The sequence below is a fragment of the Argentina silus genome, assembly GCF_951799395.1.
Source record: "Argentina silus genome assembly, chromosome: 16".
Taxonomy (NCBI): Eukaryota; Metazoa; Chordata; class Actinopteri; order Argentiniformes; family Argentinidae; genus Argentina; species Argentina silus.
In genome coordinates, this window is record NC_139670.1 from 4,773,032 (window position 1) to 4,793,031 (window position 20,000).

General features: G+C 47.7%; 2 protein-coding genes across 2 annotated transcripts in view; one reads left to right on the forward strand and one right to left on the reverse strand.

Annotated features, from left to right (window-relative positions):
• The first annotated feature begins 1,789 nt into the window (after positions 1–1,789).
• dhx8 (DEAH (Asp-Glu-Ala-His) box polypeptide 8) lies at positions 1,790–11,878 on the forward strand. The gene is made up of 23 exons (XM_083687781.1): positions 1,790–1,927; positions 2,282–2,367; positions 2,476–2,548; positions 2,765–2,856; positions 3,145–3,242; positions 3,566–4,021; positions 4,288–4,432; positions 4,804–5,004; positions 5,163–5,250; positions 5,350–5,447; positions 5,663–5,810; positions 6,305–6,486; positions 6,914–7,108; positions 7,370–7,555; positions 7,845–8,055; positions 8,349–8,530; positions 8,824–8,964; positions 9,164–9,319; positions 9,400–9,537; positions 9,697–9,825; positions 10,103–10,299; positions 10,504–10,683; positions 10,971–11,878. Exons 1-23 carry the CDS (start codon positions 1,819–1,821, stop codon positions 11,188–11,190), a joined length of 3,711 nt encoding a protein of 1,236 aa, XP_083543907.1. The 5' UTR covers positions 1,790–1,818; the 3' UTR covers positions 11,191–11,878.
• Positions 11,879–13,387: 1,509 nt separating this feature from the next.
• The window catches only part of etv4 (ETS variant transcription factor 4), a 32,764-nt gene continuing 26,151 nt past the window's right edge, over positions 13,388–20,000 (reverse strand). Inside the window, exons 8-12 of the mRNA XM_083687267.1 lie at positions 17,542–17,610; positions 16,559–16,606; positions 15,694–15,869; positions 14,082–14,183; positions 13,388–13,686 (exon numbers count right to left, since the gene is read on the reverse strand). Of these exons, the coding sequence (XP_083543393.1) occupies positions 13,462–13,686; positions 14,082–14,183; positions 15,694–15,869; positions 16,559–16,606; positions 17,542–17,610 (620 nt within the window). The 3' untranslated portion in view covers positions 13,388–13,461. The remainder of the gene's footprint in view (positions 13,687–14,081; positions 14,184–15,693; positions 15,870–16,558; positions 16,607–17,541; positions 17,611–20,000) is intronic.

Here is a 20,000-nt window from a genome sequence, read left to right on the forward strand (position 1 = left end):
TCTTCTCGCTCTGTTTTTCTCTTTCGTCCACGTACACCCACACACATGTACCCAGCGATTTGAACATGTAGAACGTCTATTAGGTAAGTGTGCCCCCCCCCTCCCTCTCCCCTCTGTCTCCTCATTTCCACTCAGGCAGGTCAGGTGAGGACATGAGAGGGAGACCCCAACCCCCCTCTCTCTTCCTCTCATGGGAGTAGGAGATGATTATAGGAGCCAGTGCCTGAGACCTGAGCAGTGGGCCACGGGGCTGAGAAGTGGGGCGGTGGGGGATAAAGAGAGAATAAAGGGGATCTTTAGCTAAGGGAAGAGAGTATGAGAGAAGAGGGGGAGAGGAAGAGGGAATGGAGAGGGCTCTCAGAGACGGCAGGGCAAATAGAAGGCTTTAAGAACGGAGGGCAGGCGGGTGGGTAACTCAGCATAACAATTAAACTCTCACAAAACACACTCAAAAAGTGGAAGAGAGTGATGCACTTGTAAAAGAAGAAAAAAAAGGAAAAGGATAAAAGACCCAAAAGTTTCCTAGATAGCAGTCATTTAGTTCAGCGCAGACGTGTGTGTGTGTGTGTGTGTGTGTGTGTGTGTGTGTGTGTGTGTGTGTGTGTGTGTGTGTGTGTGTGTGTGTGTTTGTGTGTGTGTGTGTGTATTTATGAATGGGTTATGGGCATAAGAAGCTTAGAGCCAGGGCGCCTCAGCGGGGAGTCGACAGTGAAACTGTATGCCCCTCCACCACCGCCCCCCCACACAGTGAAGAGCGGGTAAGCAGACAGACAGGGCAGAGAGGGATTGTCAGGTTACATCATGCTGATATCCTCTCCCAGTCATCTTACATAACAGAGAGAGAGAGGGGAGGGAGAGAGAGGGAGGGAGAGAGAGAGAGAGAGAGAGAGAGAGAGGGAGGGAGGGAGGGAGGGAGAGGGAGGGAGAGGGAGAGAGAGAGAGAGGGAGGGAGAGAGAGAGAGAGGGGGGGGGGGGGAGGGAGAGAGAGCAGCGAAGGACAGGTCTCCCCTCTAGACTGAGTGCAGTCCTTTTTATAATTGGCTTAGCCCCCTGTCATTGCTGCATGGGAGGCCTGGACACATAAACAAACCCATTTACTAGACGGAACACCACATAGTTTGCTGGGCCCTGTAATTGAGGTCCTGTGTGAACTGACTTTAGAACTGCAGCAAGGCCTTTCATCAAATCATAAAATCATACAGGATGAATGTAGACTCATGAGTAATTTATGGATTGTTATTGCACATTTCATTGAGCTCAAGTCACGCATGCCTCAGGATGGAATGGAAAGGACAGACCATACAAACACAGACCTAGACTCTTGCCCTCTTTTACTCTGAAGTTATTGCACTTAGGCTACACCACAGAAACACTGTTCTACTATCTAGATCCTATACTGTACTTGGTATACGCTCTGGATAGAGTGCAAGAAGGCATTTTGGAACACAGCCACTGTGTAAAGTGATCTTGCTGGGTAGGCAATATTCACTATGACCAGATGACCATGATGAGAGACACATTTGTTTTCATCCAAATCGTACTGCAAACAAACACCAGCACCGAAGGCCTATTGCGCCATGTTCTTGAGCATTCATTGGGCCCATAGAGAGCAGAAAAACAATGAGCTCGTTCCATACAGTTGGCTTTTTTAGTATAGTATTTCAAATGTTACGCAATGGTTTTAGCCCCACCAAGTGACAGAATCGAAGAACTACACATACGGAAGCAGCAGAAACCAGCAACGGAAGTGCCGCACAGTCCAACGAAAATGTCTGTTGTCGTCTGCGTTTTCTGAACACAAAACAAATCTCGTGGAGAATGGCAGACATCGGAGTTGACGAGCTAAAACAGCTCGAGTACCTGTCTTTGGTGTCGAAAGTGTGCACAGAACTCGACAACCATTTGGGAATAACCGATAAAGACCTCGGTATGTAAACTAAAAGGTTTTAAGCAAGCTAACGCGTTTGCTATCTCGGCATGGCTGATGGCTGGCTAACTGGCTAGCAACTCGGATTCAGAGATTTGTTATCAGAGGAACAAATAGGTGTTTCGGATGTGTCGTTAAATGTTGCTTATAATAACTTGAAAATAATCGTTTTTTATAAATGATTGAACGTCCAACTCTATTTTGAATGTGATTAGTAACATTATATGGAACCAGTTTGATGTTGTTTTTAGCTAGCTAGCACGTTACCAACCTACCTAAGTTAGCCGATTTTTGGTGTGATTGTATCAATTCAGTGACATTGATCATACTTTGCTTTTTCATTTTGTTTTGTAGCTGAGTTTGTCATCTGCCTTGCTGAGAAGCAACCAACATTTGACGGCTTCAAAGCTCTTTTGTTGAAAAATGGAGCGGAGTTCACAGTAAGTGTTCTTAAAGCTTGAATACATGGCAGGGCTAACTTCACCATAGTTACTCAAATATGTTGACAAATGGACGTGACATGGTGACTGAGTTTCTCTCTTTTACAGGATTCTCTCATCGGCAATCTGCTTAGACTTATTCAAACCATGCGACCTCCACCAAAAGCTTCTTCAAGCAAAGGTACATTTCCTTTTTTGTAGGGCAATTTGTCAATGCTAGATCTTGCCAAAATATAACACTAACTCTGATATCTAGATGACAATTTAGTACGCTTTTCACGTAGTGTCTACCTATGTAGCTGTACATATATTATAGCAATGCTACTACCATAGACAGATGTTATTTTTCATACTGTGCTTCTAACATTGATGGTATTCTGTTCCTTGTCTCTATTAGGCTATGAGCCCGTGGTTAAGCAGAAGAGTGAGAAGGAGAAGCTGAAGGAGTTGTTCCCTGCGTTGTGCAGAGCAGACGTTCCTGTTCCCAAGGTAAGGCTCTCAGGGCGGACTAGGCATTGATGTTGGCTTTGAAGATGCAAGCTTGAGAAATGTAACCTACCTGTTTCCATAAACTCAGTCAAGAGGTAAAGGGGGATAGGGATGTTCATGAGGGGAAAGGAGAGGGCGGTTTGCACTGTAAACAAAGCCACTCACACTAATACCAGCTAGTGTTTATGACTGACAAGTGTCAGTCTGTATATGTTTTTGTGTAATTATGGAGACTTTGAAATCTGTTACATATTGTCATGAGTGCTTCTCTCTTGTCTTGTCTCCTAGATCCTAGATGAAGATGATTTGAAGGTAGCAGACGATGCCATGAAAGAGCTTGAGATGTTCATGCCGAGTGTGAGCGGCCCAGACACCAAGAAGAGCAGGTAAAGAGGACGTCTTACTCATCACATTCAGTGGCTACAAGTGCATAGAGTTATCTTGAAACAACATATTTACTTTGCTGTCATTGCATTAGCGTTTCAGTTCACTATCAATAGCCAGACCTAACCGGATAGCATCCGAGTTGCTAACTATGCAAGTCTTTGTCAGACTTGGTTTGTAATGTGTTTAATCATTGGTTCCTTCTTTATATGTTGGATGTATAGGTAGAATGTCACAAGTGTTTACTTGTGACGGAACAGTATAGGCTGCTGTTCTTCTTGTTTCTGGCATCTCTTTGTAACCATTCCTATGGCTCTTGTCTCAGGTCGGACAAGAAGAGGCACCACAGCAGGAGTCGCAGCCGGAGCAGAGACCGGAGCAGAGACCGGGACAGGGACCGGGACAGGGACAGGAGGAGACGCCACCGTTCCCGCTCGCGCTCCAGATCTCGCTCCAAGGAGCGCGAACGCCACAGAGACCGGGACCACGTCAGGGACAGAGACCGTGACCACGACAGAGACAGGGACCGAGACCGTGACCACGTCAGGGACAGGGACCGCGACCGCGGCAAGAAGCGGGTGTCTCGCTGGACCGACCGCAGTCGCACGCCCAGCCCCCGCAGAGACAGAGAGAAAGAGAAGGAGCAGGATGACGACAAGGGCTGGAAGGACAAACATGTGGACCGGCCCCCGCCAGAGGAGCCCTCCGTGGGGGACATCTACAACGGAAAAATCACCAGCATCATGCAGTTTGGCTGCTTCGTACAGCTGGAGGGACTCAGGTCAGTAAATGCACAATGAACAGCCTTGTAACGGAACAACAGTGTAATCATTCATTCAAGTAAAGGGTGGGGTTAACATGGTCTCATACTAGACTCATAGGTTTAGAGGCTGTTGAAAGAAGCTAGGGCAAATGTGATGGGAAGTGGAAGCATGTGTCCAACATTTCTTCTGTCTTCGTAGGTGAGTTTTAGGAAACTTGCGATCTTGCATCTTATTTTTTAGGAACTTTAGCTCAAGTCCTTTTGTTTTGTGTTTGTCATTTTAGGAAACGCTGGGAGGGGTTGGTGCACATCTCAGAGCTGCGCAGAGAGGGGCGTGTGGCCAACGTGGCTGACGTTGTCAGCAAAGGTCAAAAGGTCAAGATCAAAGTGCTGTCCTTCACTGGCTCCAAGACCAGCCTCAGCATGAAGGTGAGACCACAGTAACCTGACCTGGAGTACCTTAAGGAGCTGGATTGTAGCCGATGCAGACTGTGTTCATACTGTAGATGCATGGATTCAGCTTGTCTGTCAACAAGCTCTGGTAGTCATCGAGGCAAAAAGAGAAACATTCCCTATCTATTGATTAAACTAAGATTCCTATAAGATGAAAGTTAGCCTTCTACCAAATAAAGAGGCCAAAACCCTGCCTTAAGAAAACGTGAGCTGCGATAGCGCATCATACTTGAAACTAGGCGTATGGCCTTTCTGTACACGTTACACAGTTCACACACAGTTTCTATGCAATCTATCAGTATGAAATGCAATCCTTACCGAAAACAACCTCGTCCCCTCCCTGCTAGGATGTGGACCAGGAGACAGGCGAGGACCTGAACCCCAACAGGAGGAGGAACATGGGTCCTGAGGGGGAGGAGACGGCCATGCGGAACCCCGACCGGCCCGTCAACCTCAACCTGGGCCACACCCCCGAGGTGGAGGACGACACCCTGGAGCGCAAGAGGCTCACCAAGATCTCCGACCCAGAGAAGTGGGAGATCAAACAGGTGTGTGTGCTCAGCGCACACTCAGGCCAGGATCGTAGAGGCTGCATGGCCTGATATTATTCAACTAAGGTTTTTATTGTGAACGATAATTAGTCTCCAATTGTTAACCTGGCTAGAGGTTAAATTAATACATTGTTTTTTGTTTTTTGTATCTGTAGATGATTGCTGCCAATGTACTCTCGAAAGAGGAGTTCCCTGACTTTGATGAGGAGACCGGTATCCTTCCCAAAGTAGATGATGAAGAAGGTACTTTAAAAAATAAAAAATTATAATAATGTATTCATGAAGAACTGACATCATAGATTGACTGCAGGATGCTGATTGACCCTCTGACCTGTCATTCAGATGAGGACCTGGAGATTGAGTTGGTGGAGGAGGAGCCTCCGTTCCTGAGAGGACACACCAAACAGAGTATGGACATGAGTCCTGTCAAGATCGTCAAGGTACGTTCCCCCGGACCCTCCTCACCACCCTGTATGACCTGGACCACGTGGTCTAATGCAGCTCTCTACTCCGGGTCTGCCTATCATACAGTCATATCTGTTACTTTAGATCTCACATGCATAGGGATTTACCTGGCTAAATACAGGTTTAATTTAATTAATTAGAACTATTTCCTTTTCTCAATTCCGGGATTTGTCTCTCTCTCTTTTGTTAGAATCCAGATGGCTCACTGTCCCAGGCAGCCATGATGCAGAGCGCCCTGGCCAAGGAGCGGAGGGAGGTGAAGCAGGCTGCACGCGAGGCTGAGATGGACTCCATCCCCATGGGCCTCAACAAGCACTGGGTCGACCCCCTGCCAGACGGTAAGGATGGCTTCTGTCAGCACAGACATGTCATTCTTTACTCGGAGCAGTCTTCAGGCTTCCTCCGGTATAGCTGTCGTGGCCTGGGGTGAACGGGGCCGGAGATGGTTATCTGGTTTCCAGTAAGGGATGGCCTGTCGTAATGATAATGTTGCTTCCATGGCCTGCGGTGGTAATGCTGTTAAGAGGCTGGAAGGAAACAGGCACCAGTGGCGCTGGATGAGATCCTTTAGCCTCCTAACAGGCCCGGATAGAGGGGTCTGTTGTACTGATGTATGTCTGGTCATCGCCCCAGTTGGCACAGGCTGTTGTGTGGGTCGTAGTAGCAGGACGTAGTGGGGATGGATGGAATTAGCGACTGGTTATGACCGGGTCTGACTCACCATTCATCCCCAGGGGAGGTTACTGGAGGTTAAATATGATGTTAAGAATGATGCCCGTTGATCTTTATTAAACCCACTTCCCTTCCCTCCCCTCCCTTCCCACCCACCCAGTTGATGGAAGGCAGATTGCTGCCAACATGAGAGGCATCGGCATGATGCCCAACGACATCCCTGAGTGGAAGAAACACGCCTTCGGGGGCAACAAGGCTTCCTACGGCAAGAAGACGGCCATGACCATCCTGGAGCAGAGAGAGAGTCTGCCCATCTACAAGCTCAAGGAGCAGCTCGTTCAGGTTAGCAACGTGACACTCGATGTTCTTGTTGATGATGTTCTATGAGACGCATGGTATGGTAGGATATATGATGCATCAGTTAGGAGGTAATTACTTTCTTTTTACATCAACAGTGCTTCAGAATTACCTCAGCAGTGCTCATTTGTCAGTTCACCGTTCCTCCATGTTAGACTTTTATTTCATTATATTGACAGTACTTGGCTGTAAACTTGATCATGTGGTCCTCTGTTGCTCAGTTGGTAGAGCATGGCATTAACAGTGCTAAGGTTGTGGGTTTGAGTCCCGCTGGGACCATATATACAAAAAAATGTATGCACTCACTGCAATGTAAGTCGCTTTGGATAAAAGCATTATGTGGTACTTATATATGTTTCTATGCTCCCTTATGTCTGACTTGTGGGAACATGTTTCTCTTTCTCCACCCCAGGCTGTCCATGACAACCAGATCCTGATTGTGATTGGAGAGACGGGCTCAGGGAAGACCACCCAGATCACCCAGTACCTGGCGGAGGCGGGATACACCACGCGGGGGAAGATTGGCTGTACCCAGCCCCGTCGTGTGGCCGCCATGTCTGTGGCCAAGAGAGTGTCTGAGGAGTACGGTTGCTGTCTGGGACAGGAGGTGAGGAGGATTCTCTCAGTGCTTCAATCTATGTTGTTATTGGGTTTTTTTAGTCCTTGTGCTATGTTTTATGTATGCCGTGTTGGGGGGGACTCATGGACAGGTTAGGTCGTCATTGTAAATGAGAATTGGTTGATTGATTGTCTTACGTGGTCAGATAAAGGTCAGTATGTATGTGGGATGCTAGTGTGCATGTCTGAACATAGCCACGGTTTTTCTGGGCTGACCTCTCACCCCTGCATCCTTATCTGTCTCCTCCAGGTGGGCTACACCATTCGTTTTGAGGACTGCACCAGCCCTGAGACGGTCATCAAGTACATGACGGACGGTATGCTCCTGAGGGAGTGCCTGATCGACCCGGACCTGGGTCAGTACGCCATCATCATGTTGGATGAGGCCCACGAGAGGACCATCCACACTGATGTGCTCTTCGGCCTGCTCAAGAAGGTACGCCAGGGTCACCTGGATACGGCCTCTAAGGGCTAGCGTCCCAGACACGGATGAAGGCTAGTCTTTGGGCTAAAGGTCATGTTCACTGGAGGATATCAGTTGCTTTCATGACCAGAAGTAGGCTTAATCTCCGTCCAAGAAACAGACCCAGATTAGGTCTAATCCTAGACTAAAAGGTGTCTTCAATGGGGATTTCCGGATCTATGTCTGAGAAACCACCCCAATATGTCCAATATGTTTGGGTTTTTTCCCAACGTTTTTTCTGTTTCTCTCCCTCCTTTTCCAGACGGTTCAGAAGCGCACGGACATGAAGCTGATCGTGACCTCAGCCACCCTGGATGCTGTCAAGTTCTCCCAGTACTTCTACGAGGCTCCCATCTTCACCATCCCAGGGAGAACCTACCCAGTGGAGGTGCTGTACACCAAAGAGCCTGAGACGGACTACCTGGACGCCAGCCTCATCACCGTCATGCAGATACACCTGACTGAGCCTCCAGGTAACCCCCACACACACACACACACACATACACACACACACACACACACACCCCGTCATGCATATCCACCTCACCCCTCACCTGAACCCCCAGGTAACTACGCACACTGTAACATCTTGAATGCCAATGCACCAGCTAGTGAGCGTTTTCCCAACTTTTGAGGGCAAACTGTACTTGAAAAGGCTTGAAATATGCATAACTGAAACTTCTGTGCCGATGTTTAATATGCATCACCAAATTTAAAATGTAGGACAGTGATTTGATATTCACCTTCTCCCCCCTCTCGCTCTCAGGTGACGTCCTGGTGTTCCTGACGGGGCAGGAGGAGATTGACACGGCCTGTGAGATCCTCTATGAGAGGATGAAGTCTCTGGGACCCGACGTTCCTGAACTCATCATCCTGCCCGTCTACTCTGCTCTGCCCAGCGAAATGCAGACGCGTATCTTTGACCCAGCGCCCCCGGGCAGCAGAAAGGTAAAAGAAGTAGTCATTCAGACACTCTTATCCCCGGTTGAAAGACTAGTCTTGAAGCTAGACTCATTGGTCACGCTTCTCACACTCAAGATATACCAAAAGAACACCAACACACACACCCTTCCTCAATTCCTTCCATCCTTTTCTCCTCTCCTCTGTTTTAAAACACCTTGGAGGATGAGGAGAGAGAGGACTCAAGAAATGAACTAAAGACTTTTTGAGATTTGGCCACTGTTGCTACCACACATTGTTTGATTTCAGAGATAATCATTTTCGGTAATTTTTCACTTCAGGTGGTCATCGCCACTAACATTGCCGAGACATCTCTGACCATCGATGGGATCTACTATGTGGTTGACCCAGGCTTCGTGAAACAGAAAGTGTACAACTCCAAGACTGGCATCGACCAACTGGTGGTCACCCCCATCTCTCAGGTAGGCTGATGTTTAATCATCATCATCCCCAATTCATGGGAAAGTAACACTGCATCTGTATCTGATGGATACTTGGTGTTCTTCTGATATTTTTTGAAAGGTTGTCCATATTCTGAATTCACCCACACTGTCTTCCAATCCAACCTAACCCCCTGTCTCTCTCTCTCTCTCTCTCTCTCCCTCCCTCTCTCTCTCTCAGGCCCAGGCTAAGCAGCGGGCAGGTAGAGCAGGCAGAACCGGTCCTGGGAAGACATACAGGTTGTACACAGAGAGAGCCTACAGAGATGAGATGCTCACCACCAACGTACCTGAGATTCAGAGAACTAACTTGGCCAGCACTGTGCTGTCTCTCAAGGTATGCACACACACACACACACACACACTGCCAAATGTCTCTGTTTGCTCAGACCTCACCGTCTCTCCCTCTTCCTCCAGGCCATGGGCATCAATGACCTGCTGTCGTTTGACTTCATGGACGCCCCTCCCATGGAGACTCTGATCACAGCCATGGAGCAGCTGTACACCCTGGGATCTCTGGACGATGAAGGGTTACTCACCCGCCTCGGACGCAGGGTAACACACAGAGGATAGGACGGAATACTGGAGTTATTTGAGATAGTACAAGTTCTGAAGTTTATACAGTTCATATGGTTCTCGTCTAAAACACATCTCCCCTCTCTGTCCTCCCCCTCTCTTTCACCTTCTCTCACCTTCACCCCCCCCCCCTCCCAGATGGCAGAGTTCCCTCTGGAGCCCATGCTGTGTAAGATGCTGATCATGTCCGTCCACCTGGGCTGCAGTGAGGAGATGCTCACCATCGTGTCCATGCTGTCTGTGCAGAATGTCTTTTACAGACCAAAGGTACAGCTGCCTATCAACTCTGGATTCATATTATATCTCATATATAATATGTGATAAGTTTTCTCAAATTTTCATTGCTCTAAAAGCACTGGTGAGTCAGACTGTAAATGGGTTTTTCACCATTGTGGTTGGAGTAAGACAGTTGAGATGTGCTTCATTAGAAAGCTAATAGTCCATTGTATTCTGTACAAGGAGAAGCGGGCCCTGGCTGGCTAGCTAACAGTCCCTGTACTCTGTAGATATAGTATCTTAACATCTTGTACTCTGTGTGTCTCAGGACAAGCAAGCGTTGGCGGACCAGAAGAAGGCCAAGTTCCACCAGCCTGAGGGAGACCACCTGACCCTGCTGGCTGTCTACAACTCCTGGAAGAACAACAAGTTCTCCAACCCCTGGTGCTACGAGAACTTCATCCAAGCCCGCTCCCTGCGCAGAGCCCAGGACATCCGCAAACAGATGTTGGGGATCATGGACAGGTAGGGGAAACCCACCATGAGCATAGGATTACTCGTATTACATCTGGCAGTCAACATCTTTGCTTTACCTACATGGAAGCTCATGGCAGTGTTCTTTATTAAACATATCCATCACAGTCACAGGTGCCTGTGTCAACATTGTGGTCGTGGAATGAAGGATTAAATGATCCAGACACGAATACGTTTTGCTCCTCTTGTCCTCAGACATAAGCTGGACGTGGTGTCGTGTGGAAAGGCCACCGTGCGTGTCCAGAAGGCCATCTGCAGTGGCTTCTTCAGGAACGCAGCCAAGAAGGACCCTCAGGAGGGCTACCGTACCCTCATTGACCAGCAGGTGGTGTACATTCACCCCTCCAGTGCCCTCTTCAACAGACAGCCTGAGTGGTGAGCTCTCTCTCTCACATATACACTCATACTGGTAGTCACCAGGTTACATATAGACTGTTAGCTGTTACAGGGTCTGTGTATATAAATGTGATGTGGCCTTTGTTCGGAGAAGAATTTCTGTCTGAAGCAGCTCCACCACTGACCTAAGCCATCCATTTTGAAAGTAATCATGATTGGTGTAAAGACCATGTAACAGTATGAGATGCAAGTGCTCCAGAAAGAGTAAAAACACTCCTGTCTATTTCTCTCTTCCCTAACCCTCTCCTCCTCCTCCTCCCCCCCAGGGTGGTGTACCATGAGCTGGTGCTGACCACTAAGGAGTACATGCGGGAGGTCACCACCATCGACCCTCGCTGGCTGGTAGAGTTCTCCCCAGCCTTCTTCAAGGTGTCCGACCCCACACGCCTCAGCAAGCAGAAGAAACAGCAGCGCCTCGAGCCCCTCTACAACCGATACGAAGAGCCCAACGCGTGGAGAATCTCCCGTGCCTTCCGAAGACGCTAGGAGCAGCACACACACACACACTTAATACACACACACACTTAATACAAACACACACACACACACTTAATACACACACACACACACACTTAATACACACAGTTACGCAACACACATACACACCGCCAATCTGGTGTTGGACTTGTGGACATTGTATGTTTTTTGTCTGTCTTTTATTTTCTATTTAACTCCTAATTCATTGTTTTGGTTCATGGTGCAATGAGGCAATTGTCTTCTCTCGAAGGGGTCAGTCTTTACGCCGGAGTTCCTAGAAAGCCATTTGGGTACATGATTCAATGCTGCCTGCCCCTGATGAAACCAATTTTAAGATACTATCTTTTATGAGCACATCAAAGAAAGAAAAACGGTATTTATTTTGTTTTTGTTTCACTTTGATGTCAGTTATAGCCTGTAGGCAACCTGTTGACTGGTGGTGGATCAGAGATGTCCCCCCCCTAACTTGACAACATTGACGATTAGTAGGTAGGAGAGCAATTTGACAAGGCAGTGAAAATCTCTGTTTTAAGGGCACAAGTGCTTTGGGCTAGAATATAACTTTATATGATGCTTTATACTTGAGAAATGGATGCTTGTACACTAGCATTGTCTTTCAGTGATTGCTTTAACAGTACCTGCCAGTGGAATATGAACAATGGAGTCCTCTTTTTGTATTAAATATGTGATGCTCTTATTGGGTTGTGTTGTGTTTTATTGGTTGTAGTAAACTCATGAAATTGCTCTTGTCATTATACATTTGTGCAATTTGCCTCCCTGACATGTTTTAGTTAGTGTTCCATTGCACCGATGACATGATCCTACAAATATGCCACATAGCTGATCCTCTGTGTCTCAGTTGGTAGAGCATGGCGCTAACAACGCTTAGGTTGTGGGTTTGATTCCTGCTGGGACCATATATACTGAAATGTATGTATGCACTCACTGCAATGTAAGTCGCTTTGGATAAAAGAGTCAGCTAAATGGCATATATTTTTGATCCTACAATGTACTGTGACATCAAGGAGAAGTGATTGCCGTGAGGAAGGAGGGTTACACGATATGCTGTAGTATGCAAGACATACCAGAGCTAAACCCAAAGGACCCATAGAGGAAGAGGAACAGACAAGATGTGCCAACTGTTTCCCTCAGGACCTCTTATGTAGGGCACCATGTCCAACATGCTACGTTACGCTACACAAACCCGACAGGCAGCAACTCTAGAAGTCAGTCCTGGAGATATGCTCGGTGTGACGGTGTACTATACATGGACAGAAACAGGCAGACATTTCAGGATATCAGTTATCAAGTTTCCTAGTTGACATAGGGTGTGCAGTGTGTGAAGTGGGAGAATAGGCATGCTCCTTTGTTACGGAGTTTGACTTCAGTTTTATAGTTCATCATTTACACATTAGTCAATACCTTTAGATAACGTTAGATAACACCCATTAGATAAGGTTCTATGGTAGACACAGAGGGAGGCTTATCATGGCTGTCACTGTCAGGTCACGCTGCTAAACGCAGTAGGAACTATTTCTCTCCTAAAATGTGCATTTAAACACTATCCCTAATCCCCAACCCTATCCTCACTCTTAATCTTAATATGCCTAACCCTAACCCTAAATCATGACAAAATAGTTAATTTACTTGCTCGTCAATTTCGACAAAAGATCGACCATATGTACTTTGTAACATGGCCATATATACAGTGGGGACCCTTTATCAGGAGTCAAGAACAGTCTGGGCTCAGAGTGTAGTAGTAATATTGGGTCTTTATTAGGCAATATGTCTTGAACCACAGTCATTGTCATCATCATGTGTATGTATGGATTGAATAGGCCTCAGAAGTGAGAGGAATGCAGTTCTTACAAACTCAAAAATCCCTTATGAGATTAATTTAATAAACAAAAAAAAACAAAAAACAAAAAAAAACACCATAGCCTTATATACAAGTGGATGGGGCGGGCATGTGCAAGAGGTGCAGGGGAATGGGTGGGGTGGGGGATGATGGGGGAGGGTGGGGTGGGGGGGGATGATGGGGGAGGGTGGGGGGGTGGATGATGGGGGAGGGTGGGCTAGGGGATGATGGGGGAGGGTGGGGTGGGGGGGGGGGGGGGGGGTGATGGGGGAGGGTGGGCTGGTGAAGGAAGGGGAATGGGTGGTGGTGATGGTGGTGGTGGGGGGGAGCAGGAGGGGGTAGGGCAGGAGAATGGGTGGGGTCAGTATGATGGGGTATGACAAGGGAGGAGCAGAGGTGGATGGGGGGGGTTTAGGGGGGCATTAGTACATGTAGCCTTTGGAGTAGGGCTGGGGGCCCATGTTTGGGGGGGCTTGTTCGGGGGGGTAGGACCCCTCGTCCATGTGGGACAGGGGCACGGTGTCCTCCTCGTTGACGTAGCGCTCGAACTCGGCCTTCAGGCTGGGCCGCTGATTGTCAGGGAAGGCCAGGGAGATGAGGGCCTCCGGCTCACACACAAACTTGTAAACATAGCGCTCCCCTGCCACCTGCAGACAGAGAGAGAGAGAGAGAGAGAGAGAGAGAGAGAGAGAGAGAGAGAGAGAGAGAGAGAGAGAGAGAGAGAAGAGAGAGAGAGAGGGAGAGAGAGGGAGAGAGAGAGAGAGAGAGAGAAGGAGAGAGAGACAGAGAGAGAGAGAGAGAGAGAGAGAGAGAGAGAAAGGGGGTTGGAGTATTTCGATTTTCATTGACTTATCGCGACTGAACTTTTCACCGTCAGATTTGTTGACGACTTGGATTCATGTTGAATGTACAAGTGAACATTAAACGTGCGAGCCACAGAAACCAAAAGCAGTCCCGCCACTCTCAGATACTGTGACACATTTCACCCTCCGCATAAAGGACATGGGGAGGCTTCTGAAAGCGTGTGAATAAACCTTCCTACCTTCTGCATAATTCCCTTCTCGTAATAATAGCGCAGAGAGCGACTGAGCTTGTCATAGTTCATGGCTGGACGGTTCTTCTGCATCCCCCACAGCCTGGCCACCTGAGGGGAGGGAGGGAGAGGGGGAGGGAGGGAGAGGGGGAGGGAATGAGAGAGGAGGAGAAAGGAGGAGAGAGGAGGAGAGAGGTGGTTATGCATCTGGGACTGTTCAGCTCCAGTGAATAGGGTAGGCCCTCTCCTCTTCACGGGTGAGTGAGTTACGTGCACACACACACACACACACACACACACACACACACACACACACACACACACACACACACACACACACACACACACATTAGAGGTGGCTAACTTTAGCCTTCACCAGAGGACATTCCTCTACATTGAGGTTAGACTGACTGAGGACTTTTCACTTCAATGAAATGGAATGTTATTATTTCCGAAGCCACTATACATGCATTTTCCCAGAAAAAAAACATGCCACATTATCATTGCTGCAGTCTGCAGTTCTCTAATTGGACCACTAGGGGTCCTCAGTGCCCAGTTAAAGCCTCTTTACTCTGGGAGCCAAAGTGCCTCAACCCTGTCAAGATCAGGGCGAGTCCACACATGTGGATCCACTTCCTCTTTATGTAACCCATTACCACTTGAATGCAACCAGAGGCCCACAATATGCTCAGTGAAATAAGAGTCAGTGGCTGGTTGACACCGCCCGCGTATGAAATATGGTCTCAACCCCGCGTTGAACTCCAGACCGACAGACCGACTAACCCGGCACCTCAGAAGTATCTCACACATCCCAAACTAGTACAGAAATGAACCACGTTATTTGATAGGCTACTGTGATTTCATGAATGTACGTTGACAAACCTCGTCGTCGTCAGGAAGACAGCATGCAGGGGAGCAGAAGTATTCTGACTTTACAGCAGCAGGCTTATGACTTGCCTTGGGGGGGTTTGGGGTAGATATAGAATCCCCGAGCTGACCGTTCAGTTTGATCTTTAAGAGCGCACTCAACCTTAATTGCTCTTGTAAAAACTGTAGCCGTATCCATTTTTAATGTACAGTAAAAAGATAATGGAGATACAGTATCATTACTGTATAATGATGTTACACTGTTAAACTGAGTGATTCGGTTTGTCTACTTGTATGAACTAGTCAATAGGGGAGGTGGAAAGTAATATCGTGCACATAGTCTATACTGTGATTGTAGGAATATACAGTATAGTGGTCGATGAAACTCGGCTGCCATTTTGTGCCAATCTACTGTTACGCATGGTAAATAATGCATGGATGCTAATGGGGGTCTGGCCTAGTGGTGTAGATCAGTGCATAGACCCAGAGGGACTGTAGAGAGAGAGAGGGCGGCGGCCGGGGGGGGGGGGGGGGGGGGGTGGCCTCCGAAATCTAAACCTACAGACTATATCACATTCTAACTTAATTTAACAGCCTGGAGATCCCAGTTGACTTGTAGATCTAGGTAACCGGTCTTGGTTGGGCCTAGCTCTTCCATACACCGAATTCTAAGTCAAGAGATCACAATCTATCACAATCACAATCTACAGTATAGATCTAGTTGAACTAAACCAGGATGGGGTTGGAACCTTACCTCCTCTGGCTCGATGAGTTTGAACTCCATGCCGCGGCCAGTCCAGGCAATGAAGTTGGAGTTGCCTGGGTCGTCCAGGAGCGCCACCAGGAACTGCCAGAGCTGTAGGGAGCCCCGGCGCTGGTAGGGGGCGCCCTCACGGAACACACCGCTACCCCCCTCCTGCTTCACCTCCCCTGGGAGAGGAGAGAGAGAGAGAGAGAGACTGGGGGTTAGAATGAAGAATAGTCTTGTATGCCTGACTACCAGAAATACTTATCGGTCCATATAGATTATGACATCATGATGAACAGTGAAGGATGGAGGCTTAGGGTTCAGAGGGCAAGCACTGGTTAGAGAGTGAGTTTACAGCTACTGACAGGCTTGGTGATAAGGCTAGATTGTGTTTATACTGAGTAAAGAGGCTAGACAGTAAGGCTAAAGCTGGGTTGAAGCTGACCAGTGGCTTGTTGACAGCTTCAAGATACAGACAGCTCACTGCATGTCTGTAACTCACACATGAAGATACAGCACCGTACTAACTGAGCTCCCCAAGCAAATGGTCCTATTACGCAAAAAACATCTAGAGGTTATTGTCAAAGTGACACTATCTGATACTTTTGGCACAGTGAGTGCTGATACTGATACAAGATGATGGCCAGAGATAGGGATTTGATCCTACAGGGCGGACAAGTCATGTGTATGGATTCTGTTTCTGCGCTATGGAGATGGGACACCATGTGTGCTGTCATCTGTATCCATCTGATCTCAGTGACACCTAGTGAAGGGGATCGTAGCGTGCGAGCTTTGAGTCTTAAGCTGATGCATGTGCTTGTCTCGTGTACATGTGCGAGGCTCGGATTTAAACATGGGGTGCAAGGCTCACCTTCGAATTTCTCAGGAACAACACGGGAGTCATTTTCAAATAGAAAGCCTGTAAGACAAGACAGGGATTATAAGCAAAGCTCAGCTTGTTTGCCCAGGCTTCACGCCAGATCTTGGACAACATCTCAACAAAATGAAAACGGCGGCGCTCGTCCACTTCAACAGGAGGGAGTAGAGGTCTAAGTAAGAAGGAGAGGGTTTCCTCGTTGTAAATAAATACTGGATCTCGAAAGTACTCCTGATCTTGCCTCTCACTTTTCAGGCTTGTTTTAAAACGTGGGCAATACTCTGGTGTCCCTTCACACCAGGGCTTTAGGACCGGCTGTTTCAGCGTTCCTCTACAGTTCTCACTTATTAAGCTGACATTTCTGGACAAGAACTAGCATTACCCTACATGGTGGGACAAACAATGGGAGTTGAAAACAGGGCTTGTTTTTCTGCTCGCTAGGAAAAATACTCTGCTTTTTCCAGAAGTAATATTTATCCAGGGATTCTTGAGGCAGGGGTGAGGCCACAGCCTCTGCCAATGGAAACACAGACACGCCGCCGGTTAGCCAATGGAAATACAGACACTCTAGGCTGGTTAGCCAATGACCGCAAAGCTCCAGCCAGTCCAGCCCAGGCTCCATTTAGATATAGGAGAATGAGAGATGAGAACAGCAACACCCTCACCCATCGACAGTACATTACCCTGGACCTTCTCTTACATTCTACAAGCTGTACTGAGAAGGATTCATCTGAAATGACCTAGACCACTGATTCTCTCATTCCATGAACAAAAGTAGACTCCCCAATAACTGATAGCAAGAAAAATACATTATTCACACTTTGTTCATTTGTTCATTTGTTCATTTGTTCATCCATCCATCCATCCATCCATCCATCCATCCATCCATCTATCCGTTCTCTCTTTCATTCATTCATTCATTCATCCATCCATCAATCTATACATTGATAAACAACAGGGTAGGAAGCTTGATTTACCTTCATTGTTGTGCTGGGGGTTGGGGTAGCCCTCGCTGTGGTGGTACATGGAAGGACACCCAGGCACATCTACAGGACAGAGACACAAGCAGACACACCGATTGGTCAATGCGGTATACCTATACAGTGAGTGCATAAACACAGAGGTTATAGAGTTGTGTTAACTTCCTCAGCCTATTGGTATAGCCTATATACGGCCCTTGGCCAATATCCATGGAGAGAGAGAGAGAGAGAGAGAGAGAGAGAGAGAGAGAGAGAGAGAGAGAGAGGGGTATTAATGTGCATATTCTGGTTTGATCACCTCCAAGGTTGCAAGGACAAAAGCGCCATTTATCATCATATCACTTGTCTTGCCTCCGCTGGTATTTTTAGGCCGTGAGCAAAGCACACCGACTGTGGACGGGAGCAGCAGCAGCAGCAGCAGCAGCAGCAGCAGCAGGGGGATAGAGTGGTTCAGAGCTGTGCGTCTGCAGTGGATACATCACTGCCTGAGCCAACCAGGCAAGCTGGAAAGATGGGCTCTTTGGAATTTCCATCAACCTTCAATCAATGTTTTCCTCAAGTATTGTGATGAACTGGAACGCCTTCCATTATACACACACACACACACACACACACACACACACATTTATGAGGAGTGAATGGCAGGAGGAAGCCAGGGTGGGAAAAAGGTGCAGCTCTCCTGTCTGTCTGACTGTGTCTGTCTGTCTCTCTCTCTCTCTCTCTCTCTCTCTCTCTCTCTCTCTCTCTCTCTCTCTCTCTCTCTCTCTCTCTCTCTCTCTCTCTCTCTTTCTCTCTCTCTCTTTCTCTTTCTCTCTCTCTCTGTGACTCACTCGTGGGGAATGCAGTCGCAGCTCTGTGGCTGTGATAAGATGTCACTGGGGAAAATCAAACCCACCATTCCGGGGCAGCACTCTATCACACTGTAAATAATCCCACTGCCAGCTAGGGCAGTCTGCCACTGGGGAGATGGGAGGGAGTGATGGGGAGATTTGGTGTGAGAGAGAGCCAGCCTGGGTCAATTGTGTGCTGGGTTTATTGTGAGGCCATTTTGTGTCATTCATACAGCACAATAACAGTGATGACTGATTAGGCTAGTGAATGCTACTGATTATGCTAGTGAATGCTAATCTGACTGTGAGCCAACAACTCGTGTTCACTAGCCTGATCCCCAAGCCTGAACCTTGGTAACATACGAGAGGTGCTAGATTCAGTGACAATTCAGTATAGCATAGAGATGCAGAACTATATTTTCTGTCACATTTCAGGGGTCCTCGCGATTGAATTTATGCACAGGCACGGCAGCTGGCCAGCTCTTATCAATTCTAGCTATGGCACACCTCTCAGTAAGGTAGGCCTAACGGTCTACACTCCTCCTCCTCCTCCTCCTCCTCTTCCTCCTCCTCTTCCAAAAGCACAGTTTATCCACAGATAAACATTCTTTAGTTGCTCGCTCCTTACTCCAAGATTGTCAGATTTCTCAGAAGCACAAAGCTCAACTTTGTCAGCAAGCCCACCCTGCCTCCATCAAAGGTATATGGGCATACAAACAACATACGAAGTCGAAAGAATATAGGTCCTTGTGGTTCTCTGCGTTATTGTGCACAGAGGTATGCTAGTTTCAAGGCTGGAAGGCTCGTCTTTGCAGCCGTGAATGTCCACCGCGCCCCGCGGGCCTGTGAGAACCACAACACAGTCAAGCTAACTACCTCTTACAGTGCCTTATGTAGCATAGGCTTAAGTGAATGGATGGGGACAGGGTCAGGGTCACAGGGTCACAGGGTCAGGGTCACTACCAATCTTCCGCCGTAGATTGAAGACCCATCTCTTCAGGCTACATCTTAACAGTCCCGCCTAAAGACCTCTTCATCCCCACTACCCCCCTGTACAAGTTTCTCTCCTGTTTGCTTACTTTCTCTCCTGTTTAGATTACTTTGTCTTACGATGACTGATGGACAGATGATTCACTTATTTAAACAAATGTAGTTGTTGTAAGTCGCTTTGGATAAAGGGGTCTGCTAAATGCCATAAATGTAAATGTAATGTAAATGGGGACAGAATGTAACGTATTGCGTTTCTTGCCTCTTGTGTTTCATCATTCCTCTACAGCCACAGAGAACAAACGGGCAGAGCTTCGGGGCTTCGCTGTGCTGATTCGGGGTGGAACACAACCCTCACAACTCTAAGTATTCTTCACACTATCCAACTTTAGTTTTTGAAGGGTGTTTTTCAGGCCGGGGAATCAAATATGAGGAGTTTCAAATAGATTCAGTCACATTCAGGCAACATGTCCACAAATGCCCCCATACCACACCATGACTGTTGCACTGCCCTGTCGTTTAGTCGTGGTATAGGGACTGGTTCTCTCTGTTGTTGCAAAGGCTTATACCCCCCCCCCCCCCCTCCACACACACACACACACACACACACACACACGCAACCACACACACACACACACA

What these genes read in the sequence shown, in the direction of transcription:
- dhx8 (XM_083687781.1), top strand. Translation starts at nt 1,819, where the DNA reads ATGGCAGACATCGGAGTTGACGAGCTAAAACAGCTCGAGTACCTGTCT. An exon ending in CAAAGTAGATGATGAAGAAG is followed by an intron (nt 5,251 to 5,349) that starts GTACTTTAAAAA and finishes CCTGTCATTCAG; the next exon opens with ATGAGGACCTGGAGATTGAG. An exon ending in TCAAGGAGCAGCTCGTTCAG is followed by an intron (nt 6,487 to 6,913) that starts GTTAGCAACGTG and finishes TCTCCACCCCAG; the next exon opens with GCTGTCCATGACAACCAGAT.